This window comes from Gymnodraco acuticeps, unplaced genomic scaffold (assembly GCF_902827175.1).
Source record: "Gymnodraco acuticeps unplaced genomic scaffold, fGymAcu1.1, whole genome shotgun sequence".
In the NCBI taxonomy this organism is placed as follows: Eukaryota; Metazoa; Chordata; class Actinopteri; order Perciformes; family Bathydraconidae; genus Gymnodraco; species Gymnodraco acuticeps.
In genome coordinates, this window is record NW_022989798.1 from 164,949 (window position 1) to 181,685 (window position 16,737).

The 16,737-nt window shown below is 41.2% G+C and overlaps 1 protein-coding gene across 3 annotated transcripts in view; it reads right to left on the reverse strand.

Annotated features, from left to right (window-relative positions):
* Positions 1-16,737, reverse strand: part of minar1 (membrane integral NOTCH2 associated receptor 1) — a 137,512-nt gene that overhangs the window by 88,818 nt on the left and 31,957 nt on the right. Inside the window, exon 4 of one of the 3 annotated variants that reach the window (XM_034222407.1) lies at positions 13,294-13,389. The exons of the other annotated variants lie outside the window; for them this stretch is intronic. Coding sequence (XP_034078298.1) covers positions 13,336-13,389 — 54 coding nt within the window. The 3' untranslated portion in view covers positions 13,294-13,335. Of the gene's footprint in view, positions 1-13,293; positions 13,390-16,737 lie in introns of those variants that run through there. 3 annotated transcript variants of the gene reach the window in all.

Sequence of the window (16,737 nt, forward strand, 5' to 3'; positions counted from 1 at the left end):
TGGCCTGGCAAAAGCGAGGATTTCAACATCTCGAAAGGAGGGTAAATCTGGATCATGATCACTCCCCACACGCAAACACACAGTACACCTGCGACTGTAACAATGAAGGCTCGATAATCAGCTCACGGCATATAGGCGGTGATCATGCCTGATGTGTTAAGAAAGCGAAGGGCGTATGCAGAAGCGAAGATGGTCCTGAGGGAGAGGAAGATAAGATTTCAAACTCCGTTCCCGGCCAGGTTAAGAGTCTTCTATGAGGAGGGAATTGTCGTATACGGATCGGCGGAGGAAGCGACTGATGATATGGTAAAGAGGGGGCTCCATGTGTCGGTCATTAAGCACCCAGATTAACTTTTGGAACGGATCCAGCGGATTACTGGACGCACCAGCAAGAGACCCGGGACCCGGGACAGAGCCGGCGGGAATGTTAACTACAAGGAGAAGCTAGAGGCCTTTAGGCACAAGGACTCAGCGTGAATGGAAGTGAACTGAAAGCTGCTGTTTGCGATAAACGGGTGAGTTTTTATTTTCAGTAGAGGAAGCCGAAGAGCTGGCTCCCACAAGAGAGGGACTTAAGACTATAGTCACGTTCTGCACACTAAAGAAGCATTGTACAGGCTATAACTAAGAATATTCTGTAAGGGTCGGGGCATTAATCTTCAGCCATGCAGCCGACAGATGTTTGAAGGTCAGTGAGGCCTGCCTCTGTATTATCCACAAATATGTAAGTTTGATTTCTGATTTCACTGTTGACTACAGAAGGCTTACAGAGACTATTGTATTATCTAAGACTGTAAACATGTGGAAAAGCTGAATAAAAAGAGAATTTCCACAAAAAAAAAACCATCTGTCTGAGGTGAAGACAGGTGTGTGTGTGTGTGTGTATTCTTTAGAGAAATTGGTGTGATACTGTACATTGACAGAGAACAACATCCATGATTCATGAACACTCATCACGTCACCATGGAGACCATCCACAGCGCATTGACCTTTCTCACAACAGTTAACGTTACAACCTGACACATTCACAACAATCCTCTCCATTAAGGAAAAGCAATTGGATGTTTTAGCACACTTTATTTGGAGGCACAATGGAAGAGTGCTTGGCTGCAGTGAGTGCATGGATAATGAAAGAAAGCAAAGACAACGGCCTTGCTACTTTTCCCAGGTTTGCCTGTTACCTGTTCCATCTTGAATATTACCACACAAGTACATTTTCTTTTATGAAATCTGATCTGGCCATACCTTTATGCAGCCTGGAACCATCTATAAGCCACACTTACACTCAGTAACCTCAATGTGGCTTAAGTGGCTATGATGTAAAGATGAAGTGGACTCTGCCAAGAAAAGACAGCAGGTAATCTACAGAGATCAAACATTCCAAAAAGTCTGAACCCTTCAATGTCAAACAATCATGGCTTTCATGAAGCTGACAGAACAGAAGATTGTAAGTTAGACAGATTCAACTCACTTTCGCTAAAAAATCCCTGCATCATCTCCGACACTAACAAACTGTCCATAGAGTCAATCCACATCCAAAACCACAAATATATCGATATCATTAAAGAGATATACATTCTAAATTAGAGTTTGCTTAAATGTTAACCAATCTAATGTCTAAATGAGGGGGCAATAAGGAGTGAACCCAGAATCAGCCCATAGGGAACATACCAGCCTGGGGTTTAACAGTGCTCTAAATATAATTCTCGTCTTGGGGTTCCAGCTGGTGGGCTCGTCCCTGCTACAGTCTGCTGGCAGAGGGGCCGGCTTCACAAAGCTTCCTGATAGGCTGGAACTATGTGAAGCTGCATACCTAACAGTTACAGATTGCCTTATTCACTTTATTGGCTTCTCAATTAGCATTGGGTTTAAATCCATAATACCTGAAGTACTGCTAACAGTATTTCTGATTTAATGTAGCTGGTGTTTGCCTGACATGGTGTAACATGGACTACCTCAGCATGCGGAACGACGACATAAATCACCCCAGCATTAACTTCTATCTTTCTAGAGAGAGAAAGACAATCAATGCACCATGATGAATCAAGACTTAACCCATGTTGTATAGAGAAGAAAATAGAGAATCACTATTTGGCAGTCAATTGTGATATTGTGGCAGGACACCAATCAATGCATGGGAAACACTGTGTACAGCACACATCCCTGTGAAAACAGGGTATATAAGGGGAAGAAGATTAAGTCTCCAAGGCAGAGAATAAGCTCCTCTATGTGAATTACCCGAAGTAAAACCAAAATGCTGATTCACAACACCCAACAGACAACATCCTAAATATGCTGACAACGTTAGATTGCACAGACGGCTGCTTAATGTGCTGCAGCAGTACCTCATTACGCTGTTTAAATGTTTGATGAATAAATAATGATAAATACAGTTAAAAACCACAGTTCTACTCCTTATATAACTATATAAAGATGTATATATAGCATATATAGCAAACATAATAGGGTTTGGAGATTTGCTTTTAAAACACACAGTTCTTGGTTTTTAGTCACCAAGAAATTCCTGCTTCAGATTTGAATAATTAATGAAAATATCCACAGTGTGCCTGCTGTGTGAGGGGGGGTCCTCTGCCATCAAGCTGCTCTTATTTTTTGTTCCAGGAAAATGAGTTCTTAAAAATGTTCATATCTCTCAAGTTCTTCTTCTGTTTTCTTCTGTTTCTGTAATAATAATAATAATAATAATACATTTTATTTGTAAAGCACCCTTCAATGCTAAAAGCAATCCCAAAGTGCTACAAGAGGCGTAATAGAAAGGAACAAAAATAATCAAAGGCTTTTTTTAATTGAAAGGTTTTTAGGCCTTTCGTATGCCCCTTTCACACCAACGCGGTTCCCGTTCTAGCTCCGTGCTTGCGCTCTTCTGGTTCGGAACCGGTTTTTCTTTTCAGCCCCCGTTTTGTTCACACCGCCCAGAGCCCGACTGGTGCTGCCGTGGCTGTGTCATGACGTCACCGTTTACTTAGCTGATTTTGATCGCGTTGCTTTTAATCATACGAAGCCAGATTAAATTAATAACTACTTCTCAACCCTTATACTTTTCTCCAGAGTGCCGTGGTTCATTGTTTATTCATGTGTTTCAGCTGCATTTACCAGAGGTGGGGACTCGAGTCACATGACTTGACTCGAGTCAGACTCGAGTAGCATATTTTTTGACTTGAGACTTGCTTGACTAACATTGATAAAAGACTTGACTTGACTTTGACTTGGTATTCATGACTTGAGACTTGACTTAAGCTTGAGATAGATGACTTGAAAGGACTTGACTGTTTAAAATTAAATATTTGCGTTTGTTTTTGTAGTGAGATATTACGTTTAGTTTTTTCGAAAAACGTGATTATAGCGCCATGCGCGCAAACCTGGCAACCCACTAGAAGGCAGGAGTCTCAGTTAACATGGCAGCGGCTAGCGTTACTCCAAAAATAGTGAAGTTTGGATTCAAGGATTATTTTGTCGATGACGGTAATAAGAAGAGAACAACGGTATGCAGGGTCTGCAGCATAAAGATCAGTGACACGACCACCACAACATCCAACTTCATTCGTCACTACAAACAAAACCACAGAGAAAGGTGCGTGCATGTGTTGTGTTAGCTAGAATGCTAACGTTAAGTGTAAGCTACGTTAGACTTGGTTTCAAATCGATTAAGCATTGCAAAGAGAAGACAACGGTAAATGAACACTAGAACCTCCAAGGGATTCATTTTTACTAACCCTGATAGTGACGGGCTGTCAGGAGAGGGAGAGAGAGAGAGGAAAAGAGATGGCTCGTTTATTTCCCCTATGTTATTATCAGAAGTTACTGTAAACTTTTGAATAATTTAGTTCATCTACTTTTTAGTAGTTTGTTTAAATGTTTTAATTATGTTGTTTTTGTTTGTAGAAATGCATAATTTCTTGATTTATTGTAAAATAAATCTGAACTTTTTGATCTGTTATGATGATAAGCTGAAGCAATTTCAAAATTAACCAAATTAAGTGAGTTTTAAATCGTCCTACTTAGTTTATAAGGAAATTATGAAGAGGAACAAATTAAATGATTTGAAAATGATATAGGTGCTGACGCTGTTGGCGGTTCTAGTGTTAACAGAAATTTAAATTAAATATGTGTAGGTAATGGCATTTGCCATATGATTTTCTTACCTGGAATTCTGCCTTTTTGAACAGACATTTTGATTGAGTCCTAGCTATATTGTCTGCAGTTCTGGGGTTAATATGAATTTAATATGATTGTCATCGGTCTAAATTAGATTTCAAATGATTAACTGTGTATGTAATGAAGATCATAGTGTGGGTTAAATCCATTTTCATAACCACTGTCTTTTAACTGATTTAAATGCGGAAACTGGGCTTATTCATCAGACTTTTGTATGACTTGACTTGACTTGCTTGACCTGAGCAATGACTTGACTTGACTTGCTTCTCACCACAGTGACTTGGGACTTGCTTGATACTTGTAGGTCAAGACTTGAGACTTGCTCATGACTTGCACATGTAGGACTTACTCCCACCTCTGGCATTTACTGACCGCTGCAGTGCTGCCCGCTGTTTGGCATCACAACGCTGATATGAAAGTTTCTCTGGTATAAAATGGATGATGTTAGCATAGCAACCGAAGCTAAACTGACTATCTTGACTACTTGCTATCCTATTGTGGCAAAAGCCATTTTCTACAGGCACATTTTACCGGCGTATTTTTCGTATATGATTCTACTTGTGATAGTCGGACATGACAACCTGTGCAGCCCATGTATTGATTCCATCCGATAGCTGCTATAATTAGGGATGCACGATATTGGTTTTTTGAAACCGATACCGATACCGATAACTTCCTGCTTCTCAAGACCGATACCGATACCGATAACCAATAATAAAAAAATGTTTACGCCACTAATTATTTTAACGCGATTAACGCATGTGTATTTTTTTTTCCTCGGCCGCCCCGTAGTTTCAGAGCGCATCGAGTTTAAAATACCATCTACAAGCTAATGCTGACAGCCCCGCTCCTGTCGCCCGCTTGTGGCAGACCACACTTCCACGCTCACCGGCAGGCACCGACTGGCCATCTGGAGGACCGGGAGGGTGTGTGTTGTGGCCCGAGCGAGCGAGAGAGAGACCTTACGTGCATTGTTGTTGTTAGCATCTGGTGCTAGCTAGCTGCGCTAACGGATATACGGAGCTGTTTAAATGAAAACAGAGGAGCGACATTTCGCCACAACTGCGCCGAGCACTTGACTTTATGCAGGAAGCCAGACAGTGGGACATTGTACGAAAAGTCAGCACACTCAGCAGGGATAGTGCGCAACATGATTGCAGCGTCCAGGCAGCTCCGGTTCGAGTATATGCCTTGAGTTGCACATAGCTCCAACGCCCATACCACCGACGACATGTTTGTTTACTGTCCTGGCTTCACGAGTTAGGGAGCGCTGGATTTGTGAAAAACTCCCCTCTTCCTAAACCACTAATACCACAGTACTGGCAAAACGGGAGGAGCCGAATAAAAAACAAGCGCCCCTCATCCCAATCCAGCCACACCGCAGTATTTTTTTCTTTTTTTTTACCCAAAAAATATATTCTATATTATCGGGGCTATTAATACTGGTATCGGGTTTATCGGGATGACGTCATAATTCCTAATATCGGACCGATAATTATCGGGCCGATAATTATCGTGCATCCCTAGCTATAATACAAAGGCAAGGCAAGGCAAGTTTATTTATATAGCAACTTTCAGCACCAGGCAATTCAAGGTGCTTTACAAAAATGAACGACATTCAGACAAAGGCATTTAAAAACAGTAAAAGATAATAAAAGAAACATTAAAAGAAAAACGAAAAATGAAAGACATTAAGAAAATGGCATTTAAAATCAGTCATTAAAAAGAAAAGCTAATAAAATAAACATTAAAAGATAGAAGTTACAGTGCAGTATAAGATATGAATAGTTCAATTATTTCGGTTCTTGATTTTTTATTTATTCACAGAACCTCCCTTTGGAAATCCGAACATTTCCGTCCCGATTGTTAATTTAGACTGATTGTTTTCACCATGTTATGCTCGCATAACATCCACAATCGGACCCTCAGGAGGGTGTACTAGCCCCCTACTCTGCTTTGCGTTCCATAACAAAGTCTTTAAGTGTTACCTGAACACCCCGTGTTACCAAAACACTATTTTTCACCTGTCGGCGATGTGATACTTGTTCCTCAGTACAAATCACCCAAAAACTGATCGTAAACCCTGGCTACGATGGATATCCCAAATATCCTACTTTCGAGCAGTCCCTCTCATAAATGTCATGGAGTTTCAGACGGTTTTCACCATGTTTTGCTCGCATGACATCCACAATCGGACCCTCAGGAGGGTGTACTAGCCCCCTACTCTGCTTTGCGTTCCATAACAAAGTCTTTAAGTATTACCTGAACACCCCGTGTTACCTAAACACTATTTTTCACCCGTCGGTGCTGTAATACTTGTTCCTCAGTACAACTCACCTAAAAACTGATCGTAAACCCTGGCTACGATGGATATCCCAAATATCCTACTTTCGAGCAGTCCCTCTCATAAATGTCATGGAGAAATTAATTACGTTTAAATTAAAAACATTAAAAGAAAAAATACATGGATAAAAGTTACAGTGCAGTCTCAGATATGAATAGTTCAAAAAGAAAAGAAAAGTCTTAGGCCTGGATTTAAAAGTAGTCAGAGTTGCAGCGGACCTGCAGGTTTCTGGGAGTTTGTTCCAGATATTTGGAGCATAATAACTGAACGCTGCTTTACCATGTTTAGTTCTGACTCTGGGGACAGAAAGCTGACCAGTGCCTGAAGACCTGAGAGATCTGGATGGTTCATAATTTAGCAGGAGGTCAGAAATGTAATTTGGACCTAAACCATTCAGTGCTTTATAAACCAGCAGCAGTATTTTGAAATCTATTCTTTGACACACAGGAAGCCAGTGTAAAGACTTCAGAACAGGAGTGATGTGATCCACTTTCTTAGTGTTAGTGAGGACTCGAGCAGCGGCGTTCTGAATCAGCTGCAGCTTCCTAATAGATTTTTTAGTGAGACCTGTGAAGACACCATTACAGTAGTCGAGTCTACTGAAGATAAAAGCATGGACAAGTTTTTCCAAATCCTGCTGTGACATTAGTCTTTTAATCCTAGATATATTCTTTAGGTGATAGTAGGCTGATTTAGTAACTGTTTTAATGTGACTGTTGAAACTCAGGTCAGAGTCCATGACTACACCTAGATTTCTGGCTTTATCTGTTGTTTTGAACATTGCACACTGAAGCTCAGTGCTAACTTTTATACGTTCTGACTTGGCTCCAAAAACCATTACCTCAGTTTTATCTTTGTTTAATTGGAGAAAGTTCTGACACATCCAGTCATTGATTTGTTCAATGCACTTACTCAGTGTTTGAATTGGAGCATAGTCTCCTGGTGAAATTGTTACGTAGATTTGTGTGTCATCTGCATAGCTATGGTAACTTATTTTGTTGTTTTTCATTATCTGAGTCAGTGGTAGCATGTAGATGTTAAAGAGAAGAGGCCCCAAGATGGAGCCTTGAGGAACCCCACATGTCATATTTGTCAACTCAGATGTGTATACCTATAGAAACAAAGTTGTTTCTGTCATTTAGGTAGGATTCAAACCAATTTAGAACCGTTTCCGAAAGTCCCACCCAGTTTTCCAGTCGGTCTAGTAATATGCTGTGGTCAACAGTGTCAAACGCAGCACTGAGATCTAATAATACTAACACTGAAGTTCTGCCACTGTCTGTGTTTAAGTGGATGTCATTAAAGACATTTGGACGAAAGCCTGACTGGAACACATCGAAACAGTTATTTAAATGCAAGGAATTACTCAACTGTTGAAAAACAACTTTTTCAATGATCTTACCTAGAAATGGGAGGTTTGATATGGGCCTGTAATTGTTCATTACTGAAGCATCTAGATTATTCTTTTTTAAGAGCGGTTTAATGACTGCAGTTTTCAGGGCCTGTGGAAAAACACCTGAGTGAAGAGATTTGTTTACTATAAGTAGATCTGAGGCCATGCAAGGCAAAACATCTTTGAAAAATCCTGTTGGAATAATATCAAGGCAGCAGGAGGAGGATTTCAGAAGTTGTATAAAGCAAAACGTCTGCCCCCTTCACAATGATCAATAACAGTGAACGGATGGCCAAAGTAAGGTACAGATAAACAGAATCACACAAAGCCTGGTTAGTGTTGCCTGACGTTATAAAGTGTTTTTTTTTCAAGTGTGTGGTTGCCTTCTAGTCACTTTACTCAGCGCTACTGCTTGTTACAACTTTTATTTGCGGTACTCGCCATTAACTGTTATGGCTCAGGTTGATCCCGCCCCTGCCCCCGCCTCCGACGTAAGCATGACGTATGCGGTTCTTGCTTCTAGACTGACAATTTTTTGGAACTTAACCGGTTTTCGGGGAAAAGAGCCGGCTCCGCTGCGGTGTGAACAGGAAAAACCGGTGCTTATCAGCAGGGTTTCGTACGGGTGCTGGAAATCCTTGAAAATGCTTGAAATGTTATGTGGTGTTTTCAAGGTTTGAATGTGAGAACGCAGGGGCCATTTTCCAGACAATGTTTCCTGACAGTGATGCCGCGAAGCAGTTCAGTTGTGGGGAGAATAAAGTGGCATATCTCACTACATTTGGGATTGGTCCTCATGACTGTAATTTCCCGTGTTCAGTGAAGGCAAGACACCAGACCAATCAGAGAGTTGCATAGAAATAAAAGTGTGCTTGTGTCATTCAAGCTCGGCTCTGTGTGTGTGTGTGGAAATAGCGCATTTAGTGTGTGAGAGAGAGAGAGAGGGAGAGAGAGAGAGTGATAGAGAGAGAGAGGGAGAGAGAGAGAGGGAGAGAGAGTGATAGAGAGAGAGAGAGGGAGAGAGGGAGAGAGGGAGAGAGGGAGAGAGAGCGACCGGTGCCAGCAGGGACCGTGTTGTTAGCATCTGGTTAGCTAGCTGCACTAACGGACATACGGAGCTGTTTGTTCCACAACAAGCTGGAGGAGAGCTCTCCTCTCAGACTGAGAGGCTCAGGTGAGCTAAAGGACTCTCTGAGTGTTTAGATAGTTAACTTTAGTCTAAGTTATCTCAGTGGGTCTCAAACGGTAAAACAAGAATACAGTTTGAAAGGGGAGTGATTTGTAAAATATCCATAAAGAAAAAGAACATCTGATTACAGTTCTGTTTCATATGGATGTTGAGAGATGTATCCATAGATCTCTTAATGTTGCACCAGATTGATGCTTTTAACTTCAATATTTAACAAAAATCTTCCCGAGGGTGCATCCCCCCGGACCCCCCTAGAGGAGGTGAGGTCCGCTCCCCACTCGTAGAAAATAGCACTTTACCGCTGCCTATATGCCGTGAGCTGATTATCGAGCCTTCATTGTTACAGTCGCGGGTGTACTGTGTGTTTGCGTGTGGGGAGTGTTCAGTGTTCGAATTACCCATTTGCTTTCGGGGAGCCCTATTTTTCAGTGCATATCCTGCTACTAAATTTCTTATTTATTTTTTTTATTTTGATATACTTTATTAATCCCCGTGGGGAAATTGTTTCTCTGCATTTGACCCATCCTAGGAGCAGTGTGCTGCCATTTTGAACGGCGCCCGGGGAGCAGTGTAGGGAACGGTGCCTTGCTCAGGGACACCTCGGTAGCACTTGGTCTTTCCGGGACTTGAACTGGTGACCTTCCAGTTGCCAAGCCAAGTCCCTATGGACTTCGCCACCACCGCCCCGTGGTGTCACACGCACGCTCTGTTGACTGGCGCAGGAGCGCGGATTCGATCAATTGCTATAAAATCACTCTGCTACTACTACAGACGGTGTCACTACGCCGGCGGCTGTGGCCGTTGTCGAAGCCTCTTCAGGCTCCGCATCGGCAGGCCTCTCCCTCGGTGTGGAGCTGTCAAACTCGACCCTAACGCTGCTTACAGCCGGCCAACTAAAAGTTGTTTTCCGTTCACGTTGTCATTTTTAGACTCCTTCGCTTCTTTGCTTGTGAATCCAAAAGCTGTGACGCTTGGCTGTTTCCGTTTTGCCATATTTTTTATTACAAAGCCAGAGTTAAAAACATATCAATATGAACATTTAAAATACCGCGCCGGCATCGCCACCGTAACCATAGCAATGTAAGTAGCGTAAAGAATGCAGCGCCGCCACGTACAGATGGCAACCCAGAAATATTCACAAATATAAAACAAATGTTCAGAAACTGTAATGAACAATAACTATTATTTATTTCAAGAACTGTTATTTACAGAAACTCAACATTTGTAATCTGTGTGACACAAATATGCACGATTGTTTTGGGCTCCCCTATTTATCTCAAAGTCGGCGTTCAGCCAAGCTCCCCCTGGCTCCCCCCCATTTCGAACAGTGGGAGTGTTGCAGTAGAACATACACTGTAGCGCCCCTGGTGCTCACGCTTTTGTGCGTGCTCTATAGTGCCCGTAATAGTGTTCACTGGAGTCCAGCACCTCAGCACCCCCACTCAAAATACCTTCCCGCGCCTCTGCCTATAGTGTGTGTGAGCTTAACTGTGTGTAATAAACTAAAACGGAGCATTTTCTGTCAGCTCAGATTTTATTTCTGCTTTTTTAAACTGTAGTATGTGCTCATGTGTTTCAGTGTTGGTGTATAGGCTGCTGCCTGAATATATTTCATGAAAGGCAGCTTTTCCTATCAATAAAATAATTTTTCATACAAAATATCTTGGTTTCTTCTTTTCTAAGCTCACATTTTGTGATACTTCTATGAAGAAACAAAATCATATTTCACTGTCCAAGCACAGTTTAAGTGTCCTGACAGATTTGATGGAGCCCGGAGTAATTATTTTTGTGTTAAAGTTGGGATCTGTGAGAGTATAACCAGGGCTGCACATAATTGGTGCGCAGGTGCGCATGTGCACCTCCGCCAAAAAAAGAGCACCGGGTCATTTGAAAAAAGGTGCATTTGCTCACCAACATTGAGAGAGAGAGAGGGAGAGGGAGAAGAGGGAGAGAGAGAAGGGAGAAGAGGGAGAGAGAGAAGGGAGAAGAGACAAGAGAGGAGAGAGAAGAGAGAAGAGAGGAGAGAGGAGAGAGAAAGATATTTGCGAGTTGCATATGAACTCAGGGCCGGCCCGTAGCATTGGCGTAATAGATGTTTGCCTAGGGCGCCAGATCTGGGGAGGCGCTGCGCTGGCAGTTTTGAGAGGGAAAAACATTTTTTTGACCGTTGGGGCTCATCCTAATTTTCGGCCTTGATGTAACAATATTCATAATTAAGTAAATGTAACACCCTTTTCACCCCGGTTACACGTTTCATTTGCCCTGTACGATGGGCGCTGTAAGTGATGAAAATGGGGGATGTTGGCTTATCTGGCGCCCGCAGCTCACAGCCAAAATGCGAGTGAGCGAGGGAGAGAGGGAGGGTGCACCGGTACCGGCGCTGTTATTAGAATCTGGTGCTAGCTGCTCTAACGGAAGAAGATGTTTCTACAATAATGTGGAGGGAGAGTCCTCTCCAGTCAGACTGAGAGGCTGATAACTACAGCTCAGTGAGGTAAAGTAATCTTGAGTGTTTAGATAGTTAACTTTAGTCTAAGTTCAAAACGATTTGGTCATAATTTATGTTAACACATATTTCCAAGGCACTCCTTTATAATTATTGGGATAAACAGGTTTGAAATCATTCCAATGTATACTATAGGACAGTAACCAAAAATATCCTTTAAAACTGGAGAGATAAAAAAAAAAAAATTGTTAAGGTAAAATAAGATATGAATGAACAACACAAATAAAAATAAGTTACATACATTTGTTATTGGCTATGGTAGGTTATTGGTTATGTTCACGTACTTATTTGATTACATCCACTTGTCTAAGATGACAACAGAGACTTTCGACCCAAACTGTTGACCAGCTGTTGACTTGACTTGACAAGCAGCTAATCACAGACTCAACCAGAGAGAAAGAAGTAGGCCTACATCATCAGCTACCATGTCTGACAGAGAGGAAGACAGTGAGGAGAACAGTCAGGAGAACAGAGAGGAAGACAGAGAGGAGAACAGAGAGGAAGACAGAGAGGAAGACAGTGAGGAGAACAGTCAGGAGGGAAGTGATGACTGCTTGTAGGATTACTGGTCGTGCTAATGTTGTCTTGTGTTCACCTCTGCATGTGTGTTCTGTGTTCACCTCTGCATGTGTGTTCAGTGTTCACCTCTGCATGTGTGTTCAGTGTTCACCTCTGCATGTGTGTTCAGTGTTCACCTCTGCACGTGTGTTTAGTGTTCACCTCTGCATGTGTGTTCAGTGCCGTGTGTCTGGCAAATAAAGTCAAGATCCCTCAAAAGTTACGGTTTATTTCATTTTAAGGATGAGCACCAAGCAACATCTCCAGGTGCTCCTTTGAGAACCAGGGCAAAAAAGTTATGTGCACCCCTGAGTATAACGTTACATCAGTGTAGCATTTAGGAACCCAGAACATTAATTACCATCAGACGCTCACACACCCCGGACCCCAAGATTGAATTAGCCTGTTAAACCCCGAGCCTGTTTTTCAGGTTTCAGGGTCGAAAATGACATTCCCAGAACAAATGACCATATCTTCCCTTCTAAAAGGGTTAAATTAATAATCTTTTTTCTCAAATCAATGATAAACCTGTGAGTTGGATGTAGAAAAGTCAGATTCTATATAGATGTTTTTTATTTGAAAGAAAATTCAGATTGAACATGGTAAAAAACAGTAAATTATAGTGTCCGTCCAAAAATATGTTGTACTTATAGTGAAAACTAACCTTGGATGATGGGTTAGTAGACTACAAGCTTTAGGAATCCAAAGTACAACATATAATAAGTACCCTGTATCAAGATTGATGCAAAACAAGTGATATTTGACCTTTTTAGAGAGGTTTATCTAAATAAACCCTCTTCTGGGGCCATTTGGGTGGATTTTCCATATCTCTGGCCCCCCTAGCTGGATTTAATTTAATTTTTTTACATAAAAATGGAATTATGGATTATAAATGAAATCTTTTTTTTATACAGAGACGTTAAAAACCTATGGATTAACCGATTCAGCCTGGTTTTTTCTCGTTTTACTGCCATTGAACACGTCTTTTGATCAGATTGACACCTACGGTGAGACGATCTCCCTAGAAGCTGTTACGGTTATCTGAGAGGACCCAAACGCAGGACACGGCAGAGTGTTACAAAGGTTTTATTTTGAGGAGAAGGAGCGTGGAGAGTAATCCGGTTGCTGGCGGCTGTTGAGGTGGAGGAGCGTGGAGAGTAATCCGGTTGCTAGCGGCTGTTGAGGTGGAGGAGCGTGGAGAGTAATTCGGCTGGAGAGTAATCCTGGAGCACAAGAAGAACAGGTAAGAAGAACATTCAAGTGTAGCGGAAATAGCTAACTAATTCTAAGAAGGCTGAGAAGGCTGAGAGTTTTACCACTGGGGTTTAAACAACGATCTGGCGCTGACAGGTTGTGGAGCCTCCGCTGATATGCCATTAGTAATGGCTGATGGAAATCAGGTGTGTAGCAGAGGAGGGTGCCCAACTGATTGCAGCAGGTGGAGGTTGAGCTGGGAGCCAGGAGTGACAGCCACCACGCCCACACAGACAGGGGAAGGGAAAACACACACAAGGGAGGTGGCTGGAGAATACAACCACCACAGAAGCTCCGTAAAGGTACGTGTTGTGATGACTGTATTTGCTTCCCCTGTCGCGAGTCCGGATCACTCAGTGATGATACTATATACCTAAATAATCTGTGGAACCTCAGCTTTAATCGGATATCTTGTATGTGCAGCTACGATAAGTAATAAGGGTACTTTTATCTTGAGTTCTGTGCCAAAGACTGTTAGTATTTTTCGCTAAGGGGTCATTTAGATGCTTCTTATGAGACTTGTGTTTTGTTTTGGTAAAAATGGTTTGTATCGTCAGTTAGCTGAGATTATTCCCGTTAATCTGGTATAACACATTAATAGGTTCTTAAATATTAAGATCCCCTGAGACACAGTGTCGTGAAAAAAAACAGTTTGAGGTGAGTCGGTGTTTCCCCAGGGTTAACTGCTTCAGCCTGGCGGATGGGTGGGGGGTTACCATTACCATTTATGTATTATTTACCTTGCTTCTTTAATGATTTATCTGTCACCTTCAGATATTCACATAAACCTCCCTTCACATCAGCCTTCGTAAGATCCACACCGTACTTATTTTAAATAAAATCTAAGCCACTTCTGAAGCTGGTTGTCAGTACCCTGTTATTTCCTAACACTGACAAAGAACACCCGGAGTAAATACATTTCCATTAAAATATTATGAGTAGTGGTTAACTGGTGCCTCTTTAGTTTCCATGTGACCCGTCACTGACGAACAATGTTGCATTTAAAGGTTATTTCAAAACGGAGTCATGCACAGTGCTGAACGGGTTGCAAATAAATTCCAGCAAACTTCATGAGGGCAAAACATCACTAATCTGTTCAAACCAAACGCTCTCTATACTCTAACTCATTTAAAAACACAGAAGTACGTGTCGTTTACTACCAGCCCTGTTAGTACAGACATGTGAATCACAGACAGTGCTGCTCAGCTGCAAAAGGAAAAAAGGGGAAACACTAGAATAAATATTAGTCATGTTTTTGGCATAAAATAATGATTTTGGAGCTTGTAAGGCCAACAGCCCACCACTATAGGACTGTAGGAGAAACACTGCTGCTGCATTGCCATCCATGTGTAAATTGAAGTATACACAGATCATGGCTGTGTTGTTAGAGAACCACCGTTGGTATCTTCGCCATTTTGTTGACTGTTATTTTGTCTTTACAGTATAATCACTTTTTAATATCCCGGGTGTCCTACCATTATCTAACTGGGCCACTCCCCCCATGTGAACACAGTTTAATTGTAATATGGAGGTATGCCCTGTGGTCAGTTGAGATGCTAAGCTCAGCTAATCGCCCTCAGGTTTTGTGTTCTATTTTTAACCTCTGTCCTTCTCTTGTTCTTTTCTTTACTGGGGACAGTTTAGCCATCATTAATCCAACATTTCTTAATCTCCACAAATATACAGATAATTATTCAAAAGTATTTAGAAAATGAAAGTGATTTCTGATGCAGAAAAAAGATGAATGTTTGTTGTACATAGCTGTCCATTAACCGACCAGACAGTCTATAACAGACCTCTGGAATATCCAAATTGACCAATTAGAATGAAGTATTAAACTAAGCCATGTGATAACATCATGCATTTCCACAAAGAAGAGCCGTGTGGGAATCAGACAGCTGTCTTTTTATTTATTTTTTACCGAAATGTATTTTACATGTTTATTTAGAATGAATGACAATTATATTGTTACTCATATTATATTATTTGTATTATTATTTGTGTTCTTCTCTCAATCTCTCACACACACACACACACACACACACACACACACACACACACCACACACACACACACACACACACCTCACACACACACACACACACACACACACACACACACACACACACACACACACACACACACACACACACACACACACACAACACACACACACACACACACACACACACACGTCTGAAAACATGTTGTATTACTCAGTTTGTTCTGGTATTATGTCCTTGTTTTTTTTACTTTGAGATACTCTTTACTCTTGTGTGTGTATTCATGGCACTGTATTTATCTGCACTTGTCCTGTAACTGGAATATCACTTAACTAAATCAAATCAAAGTTTATTTATAAAGCACATTTAAAAGCGATTTTTGGTCGGGCCAAAGTGCTGTACATGTAATAAATACTACAATCACTTAAAAACACATTACTACATTCATAATAAAAGACAATAAATTACAACAGATATATAGAAAACACAGGGAAAAGTTAGGAGTCGTGCTCCGCTCTGACTACAAATATATCAAGCTCTGAGTAATGGCCTCTGGGCAAATAGATGCAATTTGTTTTCCACAATACATGTTTGGATAGGTAAAGATACAGGAATGAACAAAGCCCTTGGCTGTATAAATAGGAATGTTGACCACAGGGGAAAACATCTAAACCACAAAGAATGATAAACGAGTTCACAGCCCAGGCCGTGGTGAAGTTATCCATTTAGACATATGGATTATCTGTTTAGGCATATTACAGTATGTTTTCTATATACACACACTGAAAAACAACGGAGATGTTGACTTTAATTAAATGTATTATCTCAACAGATTTCACAAAACCGCATTAGGTTAGCTGAAAGCAACAATATTAAGTTCAAATAAATGAAAAACTGTTGACATCATACACTTTATTAAAGTCAATGGTTCACTTTTTTTTCAGTGCAACATGTCTGTCCTCTGAAAGGATCCCGCCTCAGTTCCTCTCCCAGAGGGGTCTTTTATTTCCCCTTTGATTGGGTTTTTTACGAGGGGAGGTTTAAGACTGTAAAGCCCCCTGATGCAAATGTGTGATGTATATAATATTTAATTAATGATGAATTAATTTACACACAGGAGTCATCCTTTGCAAAACACAAGGAAATCAAAACTAAAGAAAATTATGAGAAATCAGACAGCAGTCTAAAAGAGAACACACTTTTGGACTAGCTGTTCCCCTCATACACCAATCTTGGAGAGAGAGTTAGAGGAAGTGGTAAATGCAATATACTGTATTTTGTCTTCAGTACCATACAGTAACTTTGTTCATGTAA